This window comes from Strigops habroptila (genome assembly GCF_004027225.2).
Source record: "Strigops habroptila isolate Jane chromosome 13 unlocalized genomic scaffold, bStrHab1.2.pri S16, whole genome shotgun sequence".
Taxonomy (NCBI): domain Eukaryota; kingdom Metazoa; phylum Chordata; class Aves; order Psittaciformes; family Psittacidae; genus Strigops; species Strigops habroptila.
In genome coordinates this window covers 9,852,289-9,878,415 of record NW_022651054.1, presented here as the reverse complement: position 1 = coordinate 9,878,415, position 26,127 = coordinate 9,852,289, and the positions used below count along the sequence as shown (strand labels likewise).

Below are 26,127 nucleotides of genomic sequence, written 5' to 3'. Positions count from 1 at the left end.
GTGTGGGAGGACCCCGGCTGGTTTCACGTATCCCCCCCCCATCAGCACCCAAAACAAAGGAGAAGGAGGCGTAAAGCTCTGTCTAGTATTTTATTAGATTTCGTTTCCAATATGCCTGTATTGGAAGATTTAGGAGACAAAAAAAGGCACAAACTCACATTTAAAGAAACAACGAGATAACCTAACCCATCCTACAAAGTGTGTGTTGCCAAAGGAAAGAGCACGATGATGAACCCAGCGGGGATGAACCCAGAGAGGTGCAATGGGGATGGACAAACCAGCCCGACGCGAGGTACCAGGCTCCGGACCCCCAATGTGGACCAGAGAGGGGGTCCCCAACCAACCATCACCCTACAGTGGACCAACAGCCCAGCAAGGACCCCTCATGGAGTCAGCAGGTTGAGGGGTTCTTGCTGAAGCTGATGAAAGACGCTCACCACGCATCGAGGCGGAAAGGTCGTGATAGGATTTGTCTATCCCGAGGCTGAGGGATGCTTTCACTTTGGATTAAACTGGAAGGACAGAAAGCAAAGGGGCAGGTAGGAGTGGAAATACCCAGGCTGGAGTTTCCTGTGTCTTATTTTTTTTCCCCCCATTTTTTCCACTAATCAGGAAAGCTTTGTGTAAAAGCTCTTACTCTGAAATCAGAGGATCAGAAAAGGATTGCAGGGTGGAATGTTACAATCTGCTTCCACAGCGATTAGTGTCACCGGCTCAAAAGCCTCTTGGATAACAGGAATTGAAAGGACAAAGTGTGCTGTGTTGTATTCCCAGGTTGTCCTCAAGTGTAAGAATCCCTCAAAACGTAACCGACAAACACGAACAGAAGTCAGTGCATGAATTCTCTGTTAAAAATACTCGAAACTCAAAGAACTAGAACTGGGGCCTACACTCCTAGAATACTTCTGGAACAGCGAGAGGAGATGCCACGAAAAACATCCTGGTCCCAAAGAGCCTCACAGATTAAAATGTAGTTTCTTTTTAAGTATTTTACAAGAAATCTGTTTTATTTCTGCCTGGTGAGAGTGCTAAAAACCCCTCAGAGCCCACCCCCGCCCCACAAAGCCATCTGAGGTCGCTGAGAGGAGCCTGCCAGAGTTACTGGTACAATTCAGAGCTTATTGCACTTCGACATGAGTAAGGCAAAAAGAACAAACTAAAACTAAAGGGATAAACTGCCCCCTCCCCAGGAACCAAGCGCCATCCTCTTCCCTCCAGAGCACATCTCATCTTCCCTTGCTCTGAAAACACTTCGAATCCCTTGTTCGGGATCGTGTCAGGATCTCCTGCTTGCAGGAATGCGAAGGGCTGAAGGAGTCAGTGTATCAGAGAATGCCACACAGACTCCTCAAAGGTGGTGACAGAGCCACGACTGTGCTTGGCATTGAGTATTTCATGTTAGTGCTGCCAAAGACAGAAGTGGAAAGTAAAGTGATTGTTACTAGGAAAACATAAAAAGAAAAATTAAACATTGGGCCTTAGGCGTAAGCAAGGAAATTGGGTTTTCTTCTCATATGTATTTAATAAAGCAGCATTTCTTTGATTCTGTTCTGCTTATTTGATTGTCTAAAGCTGATATCAATACAAGGATAGTTACAGTAAGTATTTAAATTCATCAAATAACCAGAGCTCTTTACATTAACAGTGTCCTTTGTGATTTATAACCAACAGATATCCTAGAAAACAACTGCAGGTCTTTAAAAGTTGCTCTTTTTTACAGTATGAAAGGAGTTATTTTAGTCAGTCTTACAATGGGAAGAATATTATTGCTGAGCAGAACCACCGACCCAGGCACCTGGATGGACTCAGATACCAAGACTTTACTTGTACCCCAGCTTTTGCTACATCCCAATTTGTCCAGGGAGAATCACATCATTATTATGAGCCAAAATCATTTTAGCTTTGTAAGTTATGGGAAGTTTTAGTAAATTACGAACCAGGAAGAAGCTGCATGTGCCAAGCAACTTTCCATAATGATTACGTAGAAGTGACACACGCAGTTAAGGGACAACAGAGCAACAGAGGCCAAAGGGACCACGTGCCCCTAAACTGGAACTCAACAGCTATGTGCTGAAGGCCCAAGCATGGGGATGCTGCACGCAGCTTCTGCACAGTCTTTAATTCATGTGTGCTGAGACAGAACAAAGCAACACCGTGCAGAAGCCACGGATCACAATTTGTCACAGACCAAGAACTATATCTGGCTACTCCTGATTATGTATTCGGATTACATGCCATTAAATTTCTTACCCTGGGAGCAAGGGTCAGAGCATAGCATTTTGTGGAATAGTTTTGCACTCAAAAATACTGACAGTTTCCCTCTCCAAACAGACTATGCAAAGAATGGTGAAGGGCTGGGCAGGAACAAAGGTGGCAGTTTATCCCACTTGGGAAAAAAAAAAAAACAAACAACAAAACCAAAACCATAAAAAACAGGGAAAAAAAAAATAATAATAAATCTAAGTCACCACATCACAAGACTATTTTAGCTAAAAATGTCACTTGGAAATCAAACAGGGCCACATGGAAATTGGTCTGAACACAATGAAAATAAAGGAGGGAGGAGCCGTAAATACAGCGATCTCTAAGTCACACGTCTCCAAGGAGCTGCCTCCTTTGTACATGTGCTAACGTTGGAGTGCTTAGTACCAGACGGTCTATTTGCTCACAATATTAAGGGGCATCTAGAATTAGCTATGGGAGATTTAAAATCGCCTGCCGGTTGGATAGAGAAAGGCTTGATCCAGAGATGGTCCGTCAGTCAGTGTGGATTCCCTGGGCCTTCCTGACGACTGTCTTGCAAACTACAAGAGACAAGAGGAAAACGTTTTAGAAGCACTTGGGAAGAGCAGCTGAACCTCCAGAAAGCAAATGTGGGACACGCTGCCATCAGACAATGGCAACACACCACTGCACCGTTACACTTCAGCACTAAGCCAGAGCACAATTCACAACACAGCCTAAAAGTGACAAACAGAAGTTGCCATTTAAACCATCTCACGAGTCCAGAGGCTTTGATACAACCACCAACTCATTTCTCTAAGAACTAGAGTGAGTGTGAAGGAAGAGGAAACTAAAAAGCTTTAAGTTGAGTTAAAAATTACAATATACCTATCAGAAGACACCCTTTTGGACACCCCCTCACTCTGTGTTCCCCACCACCAAACAACCAGCAGGTAACAGAGGACAAGCAGAGGTAAACAGGGAGTCCTTGGAAGTGCTTATTGTTCTGCCTGACCCCATTCTTTTCCAGCATAACTAGGATGGTGTTTTACTGCCCTGGAAAAGTTGTGTCTAGTGACTTGGATATCTCTACATAAATGGCCAACCTCCTCTCTCCCCTGCCTTCTTACTTCCCTAATGCTATTTCTGTACAGTGTCTAAGAAGAATTCACCAAACCCAAAGCAATTACTCAGTTTAACAGAATAAGGTTCAACATTCTCAGCACTGCTCACACGTTACCATCCAGCACACAGCCTAGAATGCATCCTAAGGATTTGGCCAACAAAGGCAACTTCATACATGCTCTCCAGCGTGACAGTCCTTCCTGTGCCAAGTTAACATACTCAGAGGGAAAGAGATGAAAAACAAGCCAATAGCTTTAAAACTGTCATTGCTGCTTCTCCTGTGATGTGCAAGTGTTGATCCAGGCCTTGGTCCATTAGTAAATGCTGTTAAACGATGCAAGAAATACATTCCAAGTGTATTTGCAAGGAATTTTCTATTTCCAAATATATTCGAAGTATTTGCAGGTCCAACTTACTCTTTCGGGCCTGACAAAAGTTTCTCTGCAAGTCATGGGAAGTAACACATGCATTGCAGAAATAAGAACAGTGGTGAAGACTACAAAATGTTCTAACACATTTTTCTTACACTTTTCACTCAGGCATTTTCTTTAGAATAGTTCTGAAACAAGACAGTAAAGTCACTCCTCAGCCCATCAGTGAAACAGGCTCACTAAAAGACCACAGTTAATACCAAGATTTGCCTGACCAATGTTATGAACAGGATCATTTCTTATCCAAATATGTATTTTTTTTCTCCTAAATAAAGCAATACTGAGCTTTGTCAATCTCTTTTGATACCTACAGTGCACAGGAAGAAGTCATGTTAGTCATCTGCAGCCGACATTCCTTTCACTGGATCTTTTTCTCTCATCTGAAAGAAGAAACATTATTCCAGTGCTGATTCTCACATGATGTTATCTCAGAATTTATTGCAATGGAACAAGTTAAGTTACTTCCTTTATGTAAGCCACCGATTATATCTGAGCATCCCAAATCAGTGGTTGGGAATACACACATGCGGGGACCATTGGTGGTTACTAGGATCTGGAACCATTATCCAAAGAGCAGAGTGTACATGAAGCTATAATGACAAATCCTGAGGCATGAAGGAAGAGAAGGGTGCAGTGCAGGACACAAATCACAGAACAATGTACTCATTCTTACCAAACTCTGTTACATATCCCCAGTACCTGCTTATAGCACGTAAGAGCTAAAAATCCTTTTACTGAACTGGTTTTTGGAAATTAATGAGGACAAAAATGACCATTCGGCTTTGGGTAAAAGCTAATAGAAGATATTAAAGCAATAAAGAATCATTGCCACTCATACCCTCATTACCTGTGGTTCAACACATTTACTGGCTCAACAACAAACACAAGGAGAAGTCCATAATGATTAGAAAGAGATGCCAGCACAACGGAGTCATAGCCAATCGTTCAAACCACAAGCAGCATGACCTAAATAGCAGGAGGACAATACACACTATGCTAGGACAATGCAGCAGCCTTTCCTCTCTCTACTGTACTGGATAGCAGCAGTGTCTCACCCAACCCACACCTGCCCTGCTTTTCCACTGACCTCATCCAGCTGTCTCTTGGTCTCCTCTTCCATCCTACGGATGTCCTCCATAGTCAGATCAACCCACTTATCAAGCCAGCAAAAGAGCTGCCGATGGAAGTTTGTGAAGAGACGCTTTTCTTGCTGCAAAAAGAGGAGGAGTAAAACATACAAGGAGCTTACTCAGAGGGCAATTAGTATGGATCTAACCGGATTGTAACAATTGTCAGAGATGTGTACACTGAAGCGCTGGCTCCCTCGCCCACCTTTCTGTATTGCTGCCACAATTGGAAACTGGAGCTAGTTCATTTGTATTCTTTTAACAGAATATCTACAGCCTCAAATCCACAGAGAAATGCTTTTTATTCCCCTGCCGAGACAGGAATTAGTGAATGCTTTAGTAATTTCCTTTGATTTGACAGTATTGTTCCGACTGAATAAGGCGCTTCAGGTTGCGTTTACTTAAAGCACAATCGTTGGCCTGAAGGTGTAGAAAAAAGGAGGAACAGAATAAAAGTATTTCTTAAGATAATCCTTGCTAAAAACTGGAGGTTACCAAGTGTAAAGGGTTCATATGCACTTATCTTGCTTTTTTCTTTTACAGTGACCTAAATAAAAGCCTAAACTTGTTTTCCGCAGCTGAAAAGCTTTCAGCAGAGGTAACTAATGTGCAGAAGCTACTTCAAGTTTGGAGCAATTTACTTCCATTTTATAGGAGATAAGCTAGACGAAATCATTATATTAGACAGGGGTACACAATGCTTCTTGGAGAGTTCTCATTAAGAAAGGACACTTCAGCTTTACCAATTATGGTTTCACATCTGATAACTTGCTCTCATCAAAAGCAGCTCGACTACTTTGACACAACCGGGTAGCTGAAGAGACACTCAGAAAGAGAAGAGGATTCAAGACACTGCTTTGTTCAAGGCTTTTGTTACAGGTATTTGAAATCCTGCAGCAGCACGGTCATTCCCCTTCAGGGTTCTCTTTAGGTTATATCACCAGAGAATTGCTTTTGCAGAAGCAGCATCGTGCTTCATCAATATTAACCACTGAGCAGTCTCCATGCTCTGAAGTCACGGGCATTTTATGAACATGGCATTGCACCTACCAATTCCCAGATCCAGCATCCTGCTGCAGTTCATGGGTTAAGAACTCTGCTGCAGAAAAAGCTCTTTTCAGGACACCAATTACTCATGGTTTTAAGTAACGAAGTTTCCCACCATCTGCTTATTTTTTAACACAGGTTTTTCAAGCAGCAGAATAGGAGAGGAAAACATGACTAGAGCTGCAGCACTTGCCAGAAAGATCCTCAGCTGATTAGGACTGGATAACTGAAGCTGTAGGTATCTACCCACGTCTTGCCCCTCACCAAAATAACCCTAGTATACATACACATCATCTCACCATCCACAAATCAGCTACCAAATGACCCCAGTTCTCAGCCTGATCTATTAAACACCACGGAACAGCCAGTTTACCTTCATCACCTTCACACATTAGAGTGAAAATGGTTCAACAGCCAATTCACAGAGCAACCAACCAGCCCTGCCCTTGGATCTGCAGCAAATTGAATCCAACTTTAACCGATTGCAGTGTCTCAGGCAGAGGCTTTGACTGTATTGCCTGAGGTGACATGACTGGGTTTCAAGCTAATATCACCAAGCAGAATACACTATTAAAAGAAACTGAGGTGCCAGAGCAGATGGAAGATGATGCCTCATTTCCACATCTCTCCCCATCAAAGAGCTCACTTACCTTCTGTATAAAGTTCTCGACTTTATTTTGCAGACCCCACCACTTGAACTTGACTGTTACCAGTTTGTAAGCACACATGTATGGACAATCTGTCTGTTTCCCCAGCTCCTTCTGCAAAGACACAGAGACATTCACATCAGGGCTCAGGTCAAATGTCTCCAGGAAAAACAGCTCCTTCAGTCCTAACTATGAATCCTTTCCACAATTCCTCATACTCATCTTGCATCCTTACACCTTACCTATCTTTTATTGATAAGTTCTGTCACATCTTTTTGCTCTCCCCTTTTCAAGGGTATTTAAAGATGATGATGAAAATCAACCCTTGTTTCCTCCACAGGTGGCCTTCCTCCATTTTGAGAATGGATTATTCCTTCCTCTCCTCTCTTCCTCCTCTATTCCTCTTCCTCTGTTCTTTCTTCCATTAAATTTATGTCTTTCAGTATCTTCACTGTTATGCCACAGCTACTTACTGTCCTCAAAAGTCTTTTGACAAAGTCACTCTCTAAAACGTTGCCAATAGATGATATCATCCAAGTCATCCACACCATTATCAAGCTTTAAAGAAAGCTCCACAGGGTTTGTAAGATGGAGTTTCCTGCTTCCTTTTAGAGGAGCCATATCCACTCTTCCCAAGTGTATCCTATCAACCTCAGCTTCTAGGTTGGCCTGCTAGAGATCAGACTTGCACACTCACAGCTCCCCAGATCCCATTCACGGTCCCTTTTAAAGACTGGCATCATATTTGCACTTCTAGAGTCTTGAGATTCCAAGGATTTCAGTGAAAGGTTAAACACTGCTGCTCATAACTCAGCTATTTCATCCTTGAATTCTCTTGGGTGAACCCTTGGGCTGAACACCAGAAAGCTCTGGTGACCTCTTGGAACTCATTCTGTTTGTACCAAATTCTTCCATTTCCTTTGCCTTCAGAGCAGATCACCAGCCAAGTTCTGCATTCCCATCCACAGAAGTGAATCCAATGGTTTAGATATCTATCCCTGGCTCCATGCCCCAGTATCTACACTTCAGACACGTAAGCTGATATAGTTCCTGAACTCATCCAACACATACCTTCCAGTTGGGACCCAGAGGTCCACGTCCAGTCTTGACAGATTTAAATTTTGCTGGATCTTCTTCTGCCTTGTAATCCTATTGGACAGACACGCGAGATTAAACACAAGTTATCCCACTCTTACCCAGCTGCTCACCACCACAAAGGATTTATGTTTCTGGTGGGCAAAGACTAACCTCTAACTGCCTTCTCAAGAGCTACTGTTTTCAGACTTCAACATTAGGTCAGGCACTCTTCAAGGAAACATATTTCTCCCCCCTGTGCTGTGTCCTAGACCTATATGAAGAAGTGGTAACAAACTGATATGACCTTTGTAAGGACTCCTTTGGGGTAAGACTATCAGAAGATCTGTAAACCTTCAGGATAGGTTTCCTATAACCACTCATTCTTTGGGAGCTAAATACTGTTGCTGCAGAAAATAGCTATGCTCCCTGGAGCTGTGATTTCATAGCGGTGTATCAGTAGGATGCTCACATATTGCACACTAGAAGACAAGCATAGACAAACTCACAGCACCACCAAAAAGAAAGAGGCATCAATTATGCCCCTTACTGCATAGGAAATTATTTGCAGCATTCCCCTCCTGCGTTTTGGATTAAGTCTGGGGGGTGTACTCTACTCCTACCCCTAATTCACCATCAGTTTAGTGCAAAAAGTAACCAATTTGTAGCATCTTCTTCACGAGTCTTCTGCTCCAGGTGTATTTTCCTTGAGCAGTACAGAAACATCCCTTAGTTTCTTACAGTAACCGTAGTGATTCTTAGAAAACAGGATTAGCTACATGAATTCATGAATTCAAGACACACTTGTGAAGCCAGGGGTCAGTTTCAAAAAGGAGGCAGTTTAAAAAAGATCCTGTATGGAAAGGGCAGTGCCATTTCTTGCTATTCAAGCATTATAATCAGCTGCAGTGCTGTAGAACTACATACATACACTGCTACATGCACTGTTTTACAGACAGTATTGACATAGCTTTTAAAAGACCTCTTCCTTTAGCTTGCTTAACACTTCTAAGGAATACTTTTCCTCCTCTTTCCATCCTCTCATTTGTCCTGTTACCTGTGACCATCCCTGAGAACACATTGTGTACACTATCTCTCTTTTAGCACAAGGCCTCCCACACTAGGGAGCTCTTACCCACCTACCATACCTTGGGAAGTACTTGACTCCGATCAGCAATGTCTATATAAATAGCTTCTACACTCTTCCATACATCTGGCTCCAGTTTATGAACCTGCAGTGAAAATACAAGACTAATGTGATTCAATCACAGAACACTCCCATTCTAAGATCATAAACACCCAGATGGAGATGCAGACACCCCGTGTTCCCTGTCCACATACAGAGACAAGGGCTTGGAGGACAGTTTTATTCAGCAGGTATGAGAAGCCAGCAGGAGGAGTCTTTGCCTTGCTAGTGCAATAAGCATTTCAAATCCAGGAACACAGCAAACAGACAGTTCCACACAGCAACTCTCTAATCTAGCACGGAAGGCAGCACTGTGACATTAAAGAGATGAATAAAACACACAACACAAGTACTTACATTCTCTTGTGTTCCAAGATCTGATATATGCCAGGTTTCGATTTTGATCAGGAAGTCATCTTTCATATACTCATTCTGTGATCAAAATAAAGCTTCCTGTTATTCTTTGGATATATAACTTGTCTTTGCATTAGCTAGATAAGCATTAGGAAAATCATCTCCAAGAATTATACTTGACTGAGGTTTGACTTAGGGAACTTCAGAATTATCTGTAATCACATCATTGCTTTTAGCAAAATTGTTTGATCACTAAATACACAAGATCAAATAACCACAAGTTGTTTACTGAAAAAACCCAGTTCCATTGTTTTAGCAGAACATTTGGGGTTTATAAATAGCTTTTTCTTTAAAGGACATTATCTGCCACTTCATTTAGAGTTTAGAAGAAGAAACATAAGTTAAATAGGCAGAAATGGTCTTTTCGAAGAGATTATTGATCCGACTGAGTACATATTTGGATACAACTCTTCAAAGGAACAGTCTTAAACGGATGTGTTGAGAGTTTTTGCCACTGGAAAGGGAAGGGACAAGAAGCACAGTTCTGCTCAGTAAGCAAAACCACTTTCCATTTCTCATTATTACTGTGAGTAGAAAAGGAGTTCCAAAGGTAACCCTATACCCCCTCAAGGGAATAGAAACAAAAGCACAAGCCAGCGAAACACTTGGCATGTAAAAAGGAAATATCACATTCAGAAGAAGGTTATTAAAAGGGACATAATGGCATGAGCTAACTTTCCTTTCATCGTTTATCTAGGCAATGGTACATTCCCATTTGTGAAGCTGAGCATTGCTGCAGTAAAGATCTCTGTCTGTAGTTACAAAGGGTTTGTGGCTATGCCACAGTTGGTGAGGGGGTTTAATCTATATCACCTTACAATGACAAAAGCTAAAGGGCCTTTAGCTCAGGCTAAAGAGCTTCTCATACCCAGAACATTTCATTTCAGACATTACATATGCTTCCATAGAGCATCAGTAAAATCAATACTTACTGTAATAACTGGTCCAAGAAATCAACACATGAAAAGAAAAAGATACAGTACTTTAGTGCAAAAAGAATGTACAGCAACCACTGCCCTCCTCCCACTACCAGCAAACCAGGGACAACTTCAGCTTCCCAGGGGGATGCTGAGACCACCCTAGAAGTCAACAAAACCCAACTAACTTCATCCCCTTCTCCTCTGGAACTTCTCAGACTTGGAGAAACCCAGAGGAGCAGCAATTAATTATGTACTGCCCCTTCTGCTCCCTGGCCTCCAGCCAGCTGGATGAGAAGATGGAATAAGTATGTTCAGCTGACGGCATATTACCAATCCTTTCTCAGCTTGCAGATAAGAAACCTCTCCACAGTTCTGAGGCAAACACACGCTGGGTTTCAGGCCAGTGCAGACCTCATCGCTGCTGCTCGCAGTAACCAGAGCCTCTGCATCTCTGCTGCTCATGGTAACTGAACTCCCTGGATAGTAAGGCTCAATTATTCAACACAGAAAAGCAATTTAAGATCCTGTAACAGTCAGCATCTGTTCTACCGGAGCCACCAGGGCACGCTGGCAGTTCTACTCAAGAATAAGGATGTCTGAAGCTTTGCTGGTTTGTTCTGAAGTTTCACAAAGGCTTTACTAAGAAGGAATTCTGTTTTAAGGGCACTACTACAACTTGTGAGCTTCCAACCCAACATCCTGTAGACAGTTACCACCCTGTATCACCTTTCATGCACATCCAGCTACCTTAATCCCCTCCTGCTGAGCCTTGGGCTGTTGTAAACCTCTAACAACTTGAAATGTGCTTTTTACAGCAATTTAAATGAAGAAGGCTTCATTATTTAGCCTGACATGTTGGGGTGGAGGGAGAGAACAAGCAGAGCTGAGGCTAATTTTTAAAAGGCTGAACTTCATCTCAAAGATCATTTCATTATTTCTCTAAGAAAGAGGGTTTTTTCCTGCTAGTCCTAACAAAATACTGAATAAAGCAGTAGTAATTATAAGCCAGAGTCCTCCCACCTTCCCATGTCTCTGTGCCATGAATATGCAGCTGCCTTCAAACAGGTTCCTTCACCTTCCTAATCTCTGTGGGGAAGACACCTCATTTGTAAAGCAAACAAATGAATCTCTTCAGAAATGCCTATTAAAAAGCCGATGCTCAGCTTTTTACCAGGGCCTGCACTGAGGCATTGCAGCAGCAACTCCTACACTTTTCAGCTGCAGTTCTGACTTCTCAATTGCTTGACATTTGGCCACGGGCCATGCTGACACTCAGCAGAGTGGAGCACACTTTCAGTTGCTTTTCTACCAACATTTAAGAAACATTAATATTTAAGTCAGACTGCAGAAAGAGAACCAAGAAGACTCCTTGGCACCAGCCCACAGTTCTAACTATTAGGCAACCCTCACTTCATTTCTACTGGAGAAGTTGTAAATGCATATGACAGTCTCACTTACAGTTCATGCTCTCAAAGGAGCTAAGCAAGGCTTCCATTCACAGCACAGGAAAACCCCATACTACAGCACCAGTGTGCAGAATTGCAGGGAGCCATAAGCTAGGCCTTTAAATTCCCTCAACCTGCAGTACTTATCATAGAATCACAGAGTGGTTTGGGTTGGAAAGGACCTTAAGATCATCTAGTTCCAACCCCCCTGCCATAGGCAGGGACACCTCACCCCAGACCATGTCACCCAAGACTGTCCAACCTGGCCTTGAACACGGATGGAGCATCATCCTTCTTTGATAATGGTATATAATATGCATATTAAAGTAATCATTGAGCTTTCCAGAGGAGGTATAGGAGAATGTAAGAAGGATGATCTCATATAATTAAAACATATATACCACGAGGCACAATTAACTAGAAGTATGGCTTTATTCAAGCTTAAAAGGCTCTGTGTAGTAGTTGATGTGCTGATGTGCTCCAGAGAGCAGCGCACTAATTCACCTTGGTACAAGAGGGCACAGCAGAAGTAGCACTAACTCCTACACAGCCAAACCAGGTTTAGTTCTTGCTGTGTCCCTGGCTCTTAGATTTCAAACTCTGGCATGGCTTTCAGCCCTCTCACTACTCGGTGTAAGCCAGCCTGGCATGAACAAAGATTCACATGAGGCCATCCAAGTCTTCTCACATAGGACCAAAATACCCAAAGTAAAATGATAATGCACAAGCAGCCTACACCACACACAGGTTCCTCCCTCCTGCCCAGTGCTAACAAGTGAAGGTTGCAGCAACTTTCCTGAGCTTTTCTTGATTCGTGTCAGGCTGGCAGATTCTCTAAACAGATTTGTCAGCCTCCGCATAAAAGCTGCCTTCTGCTCCAGCCCCCACAAACCAGCACTTTATCTCATCTTATAGCGGTGTTTATTACAGTTGAGGATTTCTTTTGTTGGGTGTTGTTAGCATTTCTAGCATACCAAAACCTGAAATGTCTTCGAGACTGTGTTGGAAAGTCTTGTACTTGATTTTAGTATCACTTTCAAGTAGAGTTTTAGCAGTGTTTAACTGAAGGATATGCAGCTAAAAGTGACAACTCAAGCTAACCCCATACCTTTGTTTCAGAAACTGGGGGAGAAGAAAAAGAGGAGGAGATAGGTAAGTATTACATGTAATTGGAATCAACTCAGTTCAATCCGCTTCCACAATTTAAAACATGAATGAAAGAACTGTTTGTGTTTAAAGCAGTTCACTGTACTTAACATGGGAATAAACCAGACATTTACTGGCTTATTTAAGTAACATGCAGCAAGAAAACTGCCTAAAAATGGGAAAGGTTGTAAATAATGTTGTTTCAGCATCTTGAATTATGTGACACATTAAAAACTTACTCTGCAGTTGATGATGACTTTTGTATTTGAAATAGCCATTCCACTACACTGCTGCTGAGGTAACGTTATCCTCCCCCACTGCAAAGCTTTTTCCTTCTTTTAAAAGACTTCATTTAAAATTCTCTCAAGTAAATCGTTGAAAAAATACATTTTTTCTATCTTGAGTTTCAAGGCCAGTTGGGATTTTTAAAGTTTACAGTTCCCATAGCAACTGTACCACTACCAAACAGCAGAAAATCTATCCTTCAGATATACAAACAGCATAAACCACAGCCAAAAACACTACGTGAGTTTGGAGGCAAAGTCAAATTTGCAGCTCCTACAGCAACAAAGACCAGAAAAACAACAGTGGCTAAACATAGAATCATAGAATGGGTTGGGTTGGAAGGGACCTTAAGGTCATCTAGTTCCAACCCCCTCCATCATGGCTGGTAACAACTGTGAGGGATCAGTGTAACACATCTGTGCCTTGAGTAGAACTAACATCTGTTTCTTGCTATGTTCTTTTGCACTGTCATTCAGCAGCAGCACATGAGACAAGGGCATTCCTTTGAAGCCCACAACACTGTATTTTGCTTTTCCTGACCACAGAAAGGGCTTAGAAAACAGAAATCCAAGATTTAAGAGCTGAAACAGCTTCCCTACTGCTGGTTTCCTTCCTTAGCCCCTCCTACCCTCTCCTCCACCCCCAAAACCCAAAGTCCTTCCCCACACACTCACCGGTTCTGCAGTAGGGATAAGCATTCCACGCTTTTTCATGTATATTCAGAGCTCCTTCAGGGGCCAGCATTCTCACAAATGTTGGCACTTTGCTGCAAAATTTGGGAACAGGAAGAAAGGCATTGATAAGAACTACAGGTAATGAGTGCACCAGCAATGCTCACTTCCAGCTGTACCAGTGCTGTTATGCTCCTGTCCTACCTCTGTGCCTTTCAGCTTTTACATAACCTGTGATTTACAGTCACTGAAACCCTAATGTATCTTTCTCCAGTTCCTCCTGCCTCAAGAACCTTACCCAATTCCAGGAATAAAGTGTTTTCATACCTCTGTAAGTGGTAGATCTTGTGTGTGTACTGCCCACGCTCTCCATCTCTCTCGTAGGGTTCGTTCACCAGGACCTCCACTCCTTCACCTCCACCAGTTTCATTTTTACTGGCTTCTGCCACAGAATACAGCTGTCCCACTTGATACTATAGAAGTTAGAGACACATTATTGTGACAGCTATAATTTAGCAGAAGTAATAACTTTACCAGAAGCAGCCAAGGATAAATTTATTATCTGGGGAGAAGGCAGAGAAAAGCAACATCCACTTGTGTATCCAGATAAGCACCTCTTTTAATTTCATTTTGAGATAGTGGTAGTTAGAAGGAAGGCACTGCCAATAGGAGAGTTACTTTTAACCCTTCCATCTCAAGCTCCAAACCAACACAACTTCAGGAGAAAGTAAAACAGACTAAAGGTGTGTCAGGACAACATTTAAACACAGGTGACCTCAGGCATACTGTAGAAAATCCATTGTTTTTCCACTCCTTTTGGCACACAGGAGCCTCAATTGTTCAGGTCAAATGGAGAATAACGCACTGCCAGTCCTAAGTTAAAGAGCATAAAGTACTTTACCCAGGAGAGAACTTCACATGAAGTTCTTTTGACAATAGAGGGAAAGGAAGTGCAGGACTGCAGGAGGGAGGCAGAACCTAAAGGCTACTTGCACCACTATTTACATGCTCTGATAAACATACTTAGATGTGCCCAGCTTAGGAGCTCAGCAGAGTCAAAGATGAGTATCCCCTGGGTGCAGTTGAAGACAACTAAGTAAGAAGCTTCAAGTAAAGAAGCTATTTGCACCAGGGAGCTTTCCAGTGAAATGCTGCTACCTCTGAAGCCTGAATATACTGAAATTACCCTTCTCAGCCTTTACTACAAGGCCTACTACCACACCAGTATGCTTAAACATCTCTTGACAAACCTGACACTATGATCAGATCAGGTCATTTCTCTCCAGTTCTGAACCTACTTCAAACTCTATTCTGTCAGGTCCTCTAAAACCAAGCCTTTTCTTCCTTCTCAACTGCCTTTATCCAACCCCAAATGCTGTTTTACCCCCACATAATTAAATCCATTCTGAAAGCTTTATCTAATGAAATAACTGGATCAAGTGTCCCAGATGACCATCTGATCCAGGGTGGCACTGCTCCCCCTATTATTTCTGGGTTGGGGTTTTTTCTGTATCACACTTCCTCTTAGCCACAAGCACTAAACCACTAACAGGGAGAGCACAGAATTTCAACATTCCATAAAATTCTTACCAAAAGATCATTTTTCAGTCTGTTACGGACACTGTGCAGCACCATTTCCCAGAAATCACTCAAACTACTTGAAACTATACAATCTCTTCCATTAGAAGCATGCCCAAATGTTTCACAGGGAAGAGAAGAGGAAAAATCAAGAACATGAGCAAAAGAGAACATTCTTTTCTGCAGAAGATGTAAAGACTAATACACTCTTGCCTCTGGCAGCTGAAAAAGGGGATGCAGAGCTCAAAAGAAACATGATCAAATGAAGAAGATTCATGTAGGTGTCTTTGAGGTGAATTTAGATGAGCAGACAAGGTTTGAGGATGAAGTTAAAGCACTAAGTCAAAAGGAAGTGTTCCAACTTAACAGAATTAAGTCTTCAGAACTGAAAGTGAGCAAAACAACAACCGTTGCCAAAGGCAGTACAGAGGCAGTCTGGAAGGGTAATGCACAAAGTGTTAGGCATCAGAAGTGCAATGATAGAAAACCCACTAAACCCCAAAAAACCTCCGAAACATAACTACACATCAATGGAGCACTGTTTAGGCCTTTTTCCTTTTCCCCAGCATAGAATCAGGAATAGCACCTTCCACTCCATACACTGAAACCCAGCCTGGGAAAGTGGAATACTGCTCAGAGCTAACAGCCCAGAAATACATTGCTGGGCTGGTTCATCTGCAGCAAGGAAGGAAGATTTCTGCAGTGGTTAAGTGTTGTTGACAGAGCACCCAAAATAACAACAGTACCCAAGCTCTGAGGTGTTTTGTACCAGCTGGTGCTCACCAAACCCAAAGAAACATTTATTCCTAGTGGAAGAGTAATAGATGGTAAGCCAAAGCAGTAAGGCTGGATGTCCTGTCCCCAGTTAATCTAGGGCAGGGCAAAAAGCATCCCAGCCCACTTTTGAGCTAAGAGCAACAGCTCTGCTTGACCTCTCCACTTGGCTGGACAGATCCTGCACTGTCTCCAGCAGATTGGGTTTCAGTCTGGAGCCTGCAATACAACTCTCTGCCTTTTGACATTTCACACAAGACACTGCAGATGACCCATATGAAGTAGAACATTCACCTCCCTCCACAAGAGCAAAACATGAGAGCTGGGAATTCTGAGAAGCAAATTGATTTAGTGGAGTAAGAGCCACACGTACACTCAGAGAGAAGAGAACGTATCATGAGTTTGGCAGCTACAGTATGAGAGGGGAGGACTGAAGTCTCAGGACAGGTCTCAGGGGCACAAACTAATTCCTCTCAGCAACAGCCATTTGTTCCTTCTTCCTTTTAAATACATGGGTCAAAGTGCAGACACTAAGAGGATAAGCCCTTTGGTTTAGCATCTTCAACATTTAATCTTCCCTGTTATTTCTGATCCTTTAATCACACTGACAAAAGGAGGAAAAGGCACAAATAAAACTATCCCAATGAACAAATCTCTCAGCATCTGCCTGCAAAAGTTAACAGAAAAACACATTCTGGCTCTGTGAAACCCAAAGTGTCACAGACCTATTCCTGCAGACCTCAGAGCTCCAAAAAACCTTCTTCTCTTCTACAAGAAGTCATCCAGATCAAGAGGATCTGTCTCCTAACACCTCTTATTCAGGTGACAGCACATCTTCATGACACCAAATTTCTTTCAAAAGGCCTCATCTCTGTGTAACCATCTTCGAAACCAGTCATTTCCCTGAAAGCAGCTTTGAACACAATTAATAAATAAGAGCCCTTTGTGTTTGGCAAGCTCCTTCCCATGTGAAAGGAACAAAGAGGCAGCACAGAATGTGTACACACAGCTCTAATCCATACCAGCATTTCCAAGCGGCAGCTGGCAAGACACCCACACAGCCACTCAAGACCTCGCTCTCCAAGTTGGCACCCTGCAATGTGATGTTGGTCAGGGTACAAAAGTAAAGGTTAGCACCCAAGATACAACAAGGTGTTTTTCTTCTCGCTCCTTGCAGTGTGACAATGTATAAACCAACAGAGGAGTGCAGCTTGGAGCCTGCACTTAAACAGGACCATGTTTTGGCAGAGTTTCCCAGCAGAAGACAGTCTGCTACAGCCTAACTCCTACATCCCAGCCTTCAAGTTTTAGTCATCACCAGGGCTTCTCTTCCACTGTTTTGTTCCCATCTTAGCACTTACTTGGCTAACTATTCAGCACTGATCTCTTCATTAAGTTCAAAGCCTTCCTGACCACTAGTTATCTCTTGAATTCTTACTATTGGTTAAGCTCCCTTTGCCAGGGGTGAGGGGACTGAACACACAATCCCTGGCATATCAACAGAACTCCACAGCAGACTCCCTCAGCCTTATTACAATGCCTCAAAGTCATAATTAATTTCATTCCCTGTGTTACACATTGGGATCAGACTTTTGGCAGCAATTTGCATGCAGAAGGCGTGAGCTCTTCAGTATTGCAAGCAAAAATTGCCCATATTAAAGGGAAATCAGAAGCCCTCTCGCTAGCCAGAGATGCTTAATGAGCAGCTACACGGTCAAGAGCCACAAGAAGTCCCCAGAGCCCTATTTAAAATGAAATCCTTGAAAGCAATGAAGCTTTAACAGCTGTTTTGTAGTACAAGACAGCATTGTAGCCACCGAGTGATGCATGGATGTGTCAGCATCTTTCCACACAGGAAGGGGGATGAAGCAATACACAAACCCAAAGCAGGAGTCATCCTTTGAGTCAATATGGAAATAACCTTTCTGCTTAAGCATACCTTTAAGACTGCCACATCACAGAAGTAATTACGCAAAGCTAAGTGAACTTTAGAGCTCTTCCCACTTTGGGAAGTGGTTCCTGAAATCTGGCATATCACATGAGAACCACCAGACTTTGAACAGAGGCATCACTCAGGGGACACGGGGACAATATGTAAGTTTGGGGATAAATAAAGTTTGGTCAAGTTGGCACATATTAAAGTGTGCTCTCTAGTATTTTTGTTCCTTCTCTCCTAATGATGTTTATTTGCTCATCATTCCATAGACTTTTTAGGTTACTCAATTCTCTGGAACTCCTCCGATCCAGGAGAGGAATACACCTCCTGAAACAGCTGACCCCAAGGCATCCACAGACAAGGAGGGTGCTGTACAGACAGATTTACACACCACCCAATCCCTCAGCTCTCCACACAGGCAGCCTACACACAAGGCTCAAACGTGCCTGGCACTGAACAGGCAGCCAGGGAGGGAAAAGAGCATAGCAAGGGACTCGCTTTAACTGGATGAAGGTTAATCCTAGTATCAGAGAACTTGGAAAAACCCTGTGCTGGGCTCCATCCAGTCTAACTCTCTCAAAGATACAATCTGTATACTGATGCTATGACTTTCTCTTTACATGGCTTGATACCTAGGAGGTATATCAGTATGAGGCAGGGCTCCTGTTATTCAGGCTAAGGTCTTCTGTTTATTGAGCTCTGGAGTACCTTACCATTTACTCATAGCTTTCTCCAACTTGCAAGCCTGCATCCTTTGCTTACTTGATAAAGCTTATCGTGTTAGTCCTTTCTTTGTCAAGGGCTTCCCCCCACAAGCAGCACTCAAGCACAATAAAAGATCCAAACATACCTACTGCAACACTTTAGTCAGACTTCTGTTAAAACTGCTTGAAACAGATTGATGCAGAAAGCATGTGAGCTGCAGGTAAGGAGTAAGCAACAGACTTGTAGCATTAACAGCCTCATTCCTGCACCAGCACAGAATACTGATCTAAACCTATTCTCTGACCAGAGGTGTAGGCTTTCTGTCAGCATGTGATGCCTGTCACAGCAGACTGACCCACAGGAACAAGGAATTCAGCTTTAACATAGTTTTTCTATTACTAGCCAGCCTCATGGCTGCAGAAATACACTGTGTTCTGTCAAAAGAGCAGCGAGTTATAAAAGAGATATGCTTAAAACAGTGCTGTGTGATCCAGCTCACCACTGTCTGTGCCACAGTAGCTGCTATAGGCAGGGGAAAGAAAAATGAACAAGAGTGCTGTTATCATAGCTCTCCCTGAGAGTCAGAACAAGCCCTTGAACAGAGCTCACAGACCTCAGGCTTACAGCCAAGGATCACAAGAAGAAAAACAATACATCTGGAAGAAGGAATCTCCTACAGAAGTGCTATGGACTCTGAGACTCAGTCATTTCAGTTTCTCATCTCCCTTGCTAGTATGAACGTTCAAAAATGGAAAACATTTATATGGGCAAATTCTCTGCAAGAGTGATGTTCAGTGCAGAAGGAAGGAAAAGCAAGCTGCAGCTCCCAGAGAGAAGAGCAGGGAATCAGCCACAGGCTCTGCACAGCCATTGCATGTCCATTATAAACTACATTTCTTGTCTCAATTACAGCTTTACCTAGACAAAAAGATAAGTTTTCTTTCTGTAAGAGTTCTACAGGTCTTAAATAGACCTAGGAAAAATATACACAATCTTTCTTTAGCTAAACCAGCCTCATAAATCAGAAGAAATTGATGGTCTTTGTCTAAAAGTTTAAAACAAAAGACTTCCAGCAAAACACAGTTTAAAGGGTAACTTAAATGTGTACTAAAGCTTCCTCTTCGTGTTAAAAAAAAATAGAAGAACAATAGTATTAAGCAAAAGGAAACTGCACTTTATAACAGTCTGAGAAGTCAAGATATGTAATCAACACATCTGAAAGTTCTTTATAGGAGAGAGAATCAGCACCCTCAGGCTTAAAGAAATTCAATTCTTTGGTCAAAATGATGGTGAGTGATAACAACCCACAGGGGTCCTGCAGACAGTTATATCCGTCTCGTGCATCTTCCAGTTTTTGTTCATACAAACTGCTTTGATCATAAGTTTATTTACAGTCCTGAAAGAAGGAAGCAAGAAGAAAAGGGCTTACCTCCTCCACAGACACAGGCAGGATAACACGGCTGAAAAGGGAACACAGAAACACCAAGTTAACAAATAGCCCTGCAGCTGCAACATTTACACGACACATTCCTCACAGCAAAGGCTACACAGCTCTGTCCCTGCAATATTCCAGCATCCACCCAGTGCTGGCATCCCTAGAGCTTACTCTTTAGTCCCAAGACTATACAACAGCCTCAAAGAGAATCAATACATGATAGAGTATAACTGCAATCCTATATTAACCCTGTGCACTGCTCACAGACCCTTGCTGGTAATACCTCACCAGCCTACAAGTCTACACAGCATCAAAACAGTTTTGTGTTCCTTCTCACAACATCCTTTCAAGTCACATCTTATTGCTCATCAAGCTGTTGAAGAGCATTGCTCCGTGCTTCAGCAGTTTTGCAGAGATCTGTGACAGTCACAAGCCATTTGCTTCCATGTCCTATCCAGTAGGAAACAGCACTAAATAGGGAACCCTATGGAAGGCTTTCTCAGAGCTGACTGCAAAGGAAGGTGTTGCCATCTCTATAGATGAGTCACACTTACTCACATTGTGGTTTCCTGAATGTTTCTTGGAATCAACTGACTGGACCACAGAGCAAAGACTGCCTGGAGCCACACTGAGATTTTTGGAAAAAGACAAGAATTAAACTCAATTTAAAGCTGCTAAAAATGTAGGTTAAGGCCTTGAAAAATATTATTTATATATGTAGATATATATGTATATGGTCTCCAAAACTAGATTTGCATTTGACCTCTGCTCTCAGTAACAATGATGTTGAAACAAGGAACCAAAGCATGACACAGATATGACATGGATATGGCTACCAGTGGTGGAAGAATTCCAAAGTCTCTGGGAATTAGTCTCCGAGAAATGAGGATATAATGGGACCAGGAAAAAGCCCTCTTCATTAATAAACTTATTTTTACAAAGCAGTACTGGTGAAAATAGGTATTTTTTCCCTTCACTAGAGGAACGTTACCAACAAGATACTGTAAGAACAAACTGCAAGAGGGGCAAAAGTCTGCAGATTGTGCAAGATTCCTTGTGACACTGAGAACTGCAGATGATGTTTGGTGGCAATAAAAGCAGAATCATGCATTATAGGTACTTGTTTTCCCCAAACACATGGGGTTAATAAGCCCCAGATTAGCTGTCACCAACAAATATCTTGGTGTCTTTATGGAAGAGCATCTGGAAACATCAGTTCAGTGGTAGTTCAAAAGCAAACATGACATCAGAAATGGGAAAACCACACACACACACACAAAAAGGACAGTTATGTCACTATAATCTGTCGTGCATCAACATTTTGAATACTGCATACAGTTCTGGTCACCTCACCTTGAATATGACACAGGATACAGAACAAAATAAGGCAGGCAAAAAAGATGATTGGAGATGGGAAGAAGCTGCTGTGTGAGAAGCAAGCAGTTAGACGAAGCCTATCAGCTGGGAAGAAAACCAGCTAAAGGGTTAAGAGATGGTAGAGCAATAGAGAGTCATGAATGGTGTGAGAAAAGTGAATGGAAAAGGAAGAATGACTCTGTCTTACAACAGAGGCTCAGGGAGGAATAAAAACCATTAGGCAACAAATTTAAGACCAATCAAGTGTATTTCTTCCCATCATGCACACTTCAGTTGCAGGACTCCTTGCCAAACACAAGAAGTATAAGCAATTTTAAGATGGGATTTGATCAATTCATAGAAGTCCTTATGTCACTTATCGGTAGGATATTCTGAACAATCCTTCTACTCACTATTTATATGTTGTTTCCTAAAAATACCTGCTAGAAGGCAAGATGGAAAAGGGCCTTTGGTCCACTTCAGTATGGTATTCCTTACATAAGGGAAGACAAAGAAAAGAAAATGGATTTCCACAGGTAGACCATGCCATCAAGCATGACATTAGGTTAGTTAACTGGTGTAAAACAATTGATGTAAGGTAATAAAATTCCATTTCTGGAAGACAGTAGATCTGAATATTATCTTAGAGGTCACTGTTCGTGAATAGAGAAACAGAAACACAGGGAAGATAAACAGTTCACAATTCATTTAGCCTAGCAAACCAAGAAAGCAGGGGACGACTAACACTTACAGGTAGTCAAGTGATAAAGGAGGAGGAGGGAAGACTACTCAAGAGGATGGATCCAGAGGAAAGGCTTCACAATGGGAACAAAGACTCCTAACTTTGGGACAGAACTTGATCAACATATCAGAAATTATATGATGTGCTTGGCCTGAAACTGGTGGAGAACATTTAACATCCCTCCTAGATTAAAATCTGCCTCAAATGACAGCAAAGGGAAGTACAGCTGCAGAGGAGGTCAGTGTCATTATCGTCACTTCACAGGAAAGGGAAGTGAGTCTCTACACTCTGATTCTCCTCAAGGTCTTCCGATGTAACTGAAATCAAAATAAGGAGAGCAAGCAGCATTTACAAACCCTGAAACAACAACAAAACCCCAACCTAATCAATGAACAAAAGCCATGCAGCTTATCAGTAGCATGGACAGGTAGAAATGAAAGATGTCTGATAAGACATCAGATGAAAACGTTAAAAGCTCTCTCTGCATAACCATCAGTACAAGAAAAGATGATACAGATTGACTGACAATAAAAGATGTGACATCAGGCCTTTGTTATATTGCTCTATTTCTGTAACATCTCCTGAAATACCTATGGAGCACATCATAAAACCCATTTGATTTCGTAGGGAGGATGTGACAAGTGGTCTCAGAGATGGGAGAATGATCTGCTCAGATGACATGCAGCTACAGCTCACTTACATACTTTTACCACCTACACTAAGGTACCTGTATGTAGTGTCGGGGCAACCTGAACTAATCCAACAATAGCAGCAAAGTCCTTCAACTAGACAGGTCACACCAAACCAAGTGGAGTTTATATGCTTTTAACAACTGCTTCCCGGAACATGAGATTTAGCCAAAACCCACCTCAAATAGCATGTAAAATGGGCAAGTTCCACATACAACATCAAGGAATATTTATATCAGAACCAATACAGCAGCATAACTCAGAATGTGCAACTGTTACAACTAGTTGGGAATCCCAAGAAGTCAAAAATAAATGCTCATTTCAGAAGCACAGAAGCAACCTTGAATGTCCTTAGAGCCACATATGTCTTAATAAAGACACAGAGAAGGGAAGAAAACAAGCAGGACAATGTAACTAATGACAAGACTTAAAAAGTTTGGTGACCCTTTTGAAAACAGAAATGGAAGCCTGTAAAAATAAAGCAAGATTTAGGAATTCTGGTCTTTTAACCTTTAGTCTGAACATTTACAGCTCACATTTTGGCTCTGAAACAGGCAGTGTGAAAGATGGGTAGGTATGCTGACTTCGTAAGGTAAATAATATCATCAAAATGACGTGTGGAAGTGATGCTCATCCAAATGAGCTTTTCATACTCTCAGAAATCTGAAAATTCAAAGCATGTTTGTTCCTATCTTCACGAGATGCCCTGTAGGGAGCATAGCTCACTGGCAAGTGAGCTTTACTGCAGTACAGGGCAAGAGACTGTAAGCAGAAGCATGGAAAAGACACATGAACGCGAATAGAAATAAACCAGAGAGGTGTTGTAAGAGAAAAACATACATTAAGCAACTCAATTCATAGGAAAACCTCAACAAAACAGATGTTACAGAAGTAGTTAATTATCTTTTCGTGCATCTGAAACTAAGCACTTAGCCCCGGTGTCCGTCTGCTATCCAGTTTAACGCTGCAGAAGGTAACCGTGTCTCTATGTTACAACGACCAGCTCTGCTGCTGCTCTTAAAGTTTACGCCCCTATTGTTGGCTAAAAATAGAAAGAGTTTAAGGATTGGTGGGGGAAAAAGAAGTTAATCAAGTTTAAAGACAACTACAAGGATCAGTACAACCCTCAATGTAGTTTTAATATTTAAATCCATGGCATGGTCCATGATCTGGCAAAGAAATTGCTATAAAGAGGACACCAAGAAGATCTGGAAACCCATTTAATCACTGGGATTGCAGCTATCTTCTATGAGGGGAGGGGGAAAAAAGAAGAAAAAAGACTAGAATGCACTTAAGAATGCACTTAAGTTAACCTTAAGAATTCAGGACAGAAATATGTGCAGGAGTATGCAGAGCTGAAGACAAGGAGCCAAAGTGCACAGGTCCAAAGGAGTACACCACATTAGCGAGAATGAACCAAAGACTACACAGAGCGATGCGACCAACAGCTACACACCCCCACACCAGATCCTCCAGCCTGTTTTCCACCCCACCGCGGGGCAGAACAACCGCAGCAGCCTCAGGGACAGCAAAGAAGCCCAAGGTGAGGTTTCCACATCAAAAAAACCCACGTTGGAGCTATCTTATTTCTGGCACATTCACTCTTGTCGGAGGCTCTAGTTAGAAATTACATAGCTAAAGGAGACGACGGGGGTCAAAACCCGCTTGGCCCCTTCCCCCCGTGACAAGGAGAAGGGGGCAAGATGCCGCTGCCTCGCACAGCACTCACCGTGCCCCGATCCCAGCCGGGGTGCGAGCCCAGCAAGGCCCTTGACACCACCAGCCCCCCTCCCCACACACTTTGGGACACCAGGAACCCCCCCTCATTGCGGAGGACGAAGGGGCGGGAGGCCACGGCAGGGCACGACCCGACCACGGCCGTGCACCGGAGCGCCACCGGAGCGCCGCCGCAGCGCGGCGCAGAGGCTGGGGACAGCGGGAGGCCGGTGCCCGCCAAGCGGAGCTGCCGCTGGGCCCCTTCCCCGCCGCCGCCGTGACCTTCACTCCCGCCCGCACCGGCGCCGCGGCCCTCATACAGCGCTCCCCCGCCGCTCCTTCCCTTCCTTCCTTCCTCCCTCCCTCCCCGCGGCCCGGCGCTCGGCCGCACCGCAGGGGCAAGGCCGTGCCGCCCGCCGCGGCTGGTCCCCCGCGCTAAGGCCCGGTGAGCGGGGACACAAGCAGAGAGGTTGGTGAAGGGGACGGGGGTGAAGGCAGAAGCTCCCCGCACTCACTATTCCTTGATGAGCACCATGGCGGCGCCGCCCGGGCCGGCCCCGCTGAAGGTGACAGGCGCCTGCGGGCCGCTCCGCTGGGCTGGGCTGGACCGCGCCGCACCGGGACGGGCCGGGGGGGGGGGTGAAGGGGAGAAGGAGGGGGAGCCTGAGGCGGCGGGAGGAGAGGCGGGGCGTTACTGCGGCAACGGCTGCGTCACGGCGCCACGCAGGCGTGCTTACCTCAGCGGCGTGCGCGGGAGGACGGCGGGAGCGGGTGTTTACCTCAGGGGAGGGATGAGGGGATGGAGCGACCCCCCCCCATAAAGCACACACTGATGGGGGAGTCGGGGGTAAAACGCACCCTTCTTGTCGGAGCGCTGGTAAATGAGTTAGTTATTGACGGGAATAGCTAGGGGATAAGGCAGGGCTGCAGTTAGAGGGGTGCGAGTTAAGCTGTGGAGTCCTCAATACAGGAAAAACATGGACCTCCTCAAAGGGCACTAAAAATGGAGCACTTCTATGAGGAAAAGATGAGAGAGTCAAGGGTGTTCTGCTTGAGGAGACCGTATAGAATGGTTTGGGGTGGAAGGGACCTTAAGATCATCCAGTTCCAACCACGGGCAGGGACACCTTCCACTAGAGCAGGTTGCTCCAAGCCCCTGTGTCCAACCTGGCCTTGAACACTGCCAGGGATGGGGCAGCCACAGCTTCTCTGGGCACCCTGTGCCAGTGCCTCAGCACCCTCACAGGGAAGAGCTTCTGCCTAAGAGCTCATCTCCCATTTATTGCAGCCTTTCAGCACTTAAAAGGGATCTATAAGATAGAGGCATTTTAGCAGCACCTGTTCAACAGGACAAGGAATGGCGGTTTTAAACTGAAAGAGGGAGATTCAGGCTGGATGTGAGGGAAAAATTCTTTACACTGAGGGTGGTAAAACACTAGCACAGGTTGCACAGAG

At 43.5% G+C, this 26,127-nt stretch overlaps 1 protein-coding gene across 1 annotated transcript; it reads right to left on the bottom strand.

The window, feature by feature from the left end:
• Nucleotides 1-76: 76 nt before the first annotated feature.
• On the bottom strand, nucleotides 77-25,375 carry PITPNA (phosphatidylinositol transfer protein alpha). The gene is made up of 12 exons (XM_030472378.2): nucleotides 25,188-25,375; nucleotides 20,164-20,194; nucleotides 14,069-14,214; nucleotides 13,745-13,836; nucleotides 10,207-10,214; nucleotides 9,218-9,292; nucleotides 8,823-8,906; nucleotides 7,672-7,749; nucleotides 6,604-6,714; nucleotides 4,867-4,989; nucleotides 4,091-4,159; nucleotides 77-2,804 (listed from the first exon to the last, which is right to left on the bottom strand). The coding sequence occupies exons 1-11, from the start codon at nucleotides 25,205-25,207 to the stop codon at nucleotides 4,112-4,114; spliced, it is 816 nt and encodes a 271-aa protein (XP_030328238.1). The 5' UTR covers nucleotides 25,208-25,375; the 3' UTR covers nucleotides 77-2,804; nucleotides 4,091-4,111.
• Nucleotides 25,376-26,127: the final 752 nt, after the last annotated feature.

Coding starts and splice junctions, on each gene's coding strand:
- PITPNA (XM_030472378.2), bottom strand. CDS start 25,207: ATGGTGCTCATCAAGGAATA. Junction 14,215..20,163: donor TGCCTGTGTCTGTGGAGGAG/GTAAGCCCTTTT, acceptor TAACTTCTATAG/TATCAAGTGGGACAGCTGTA. Junction 4,160..4,866: donor CCAAGAGACAGCTGGATGAG/GTCAGTGGAAAA, acceptor TTCTTCTTTCAG/ATGAGAGAAAAAGATCCAGT.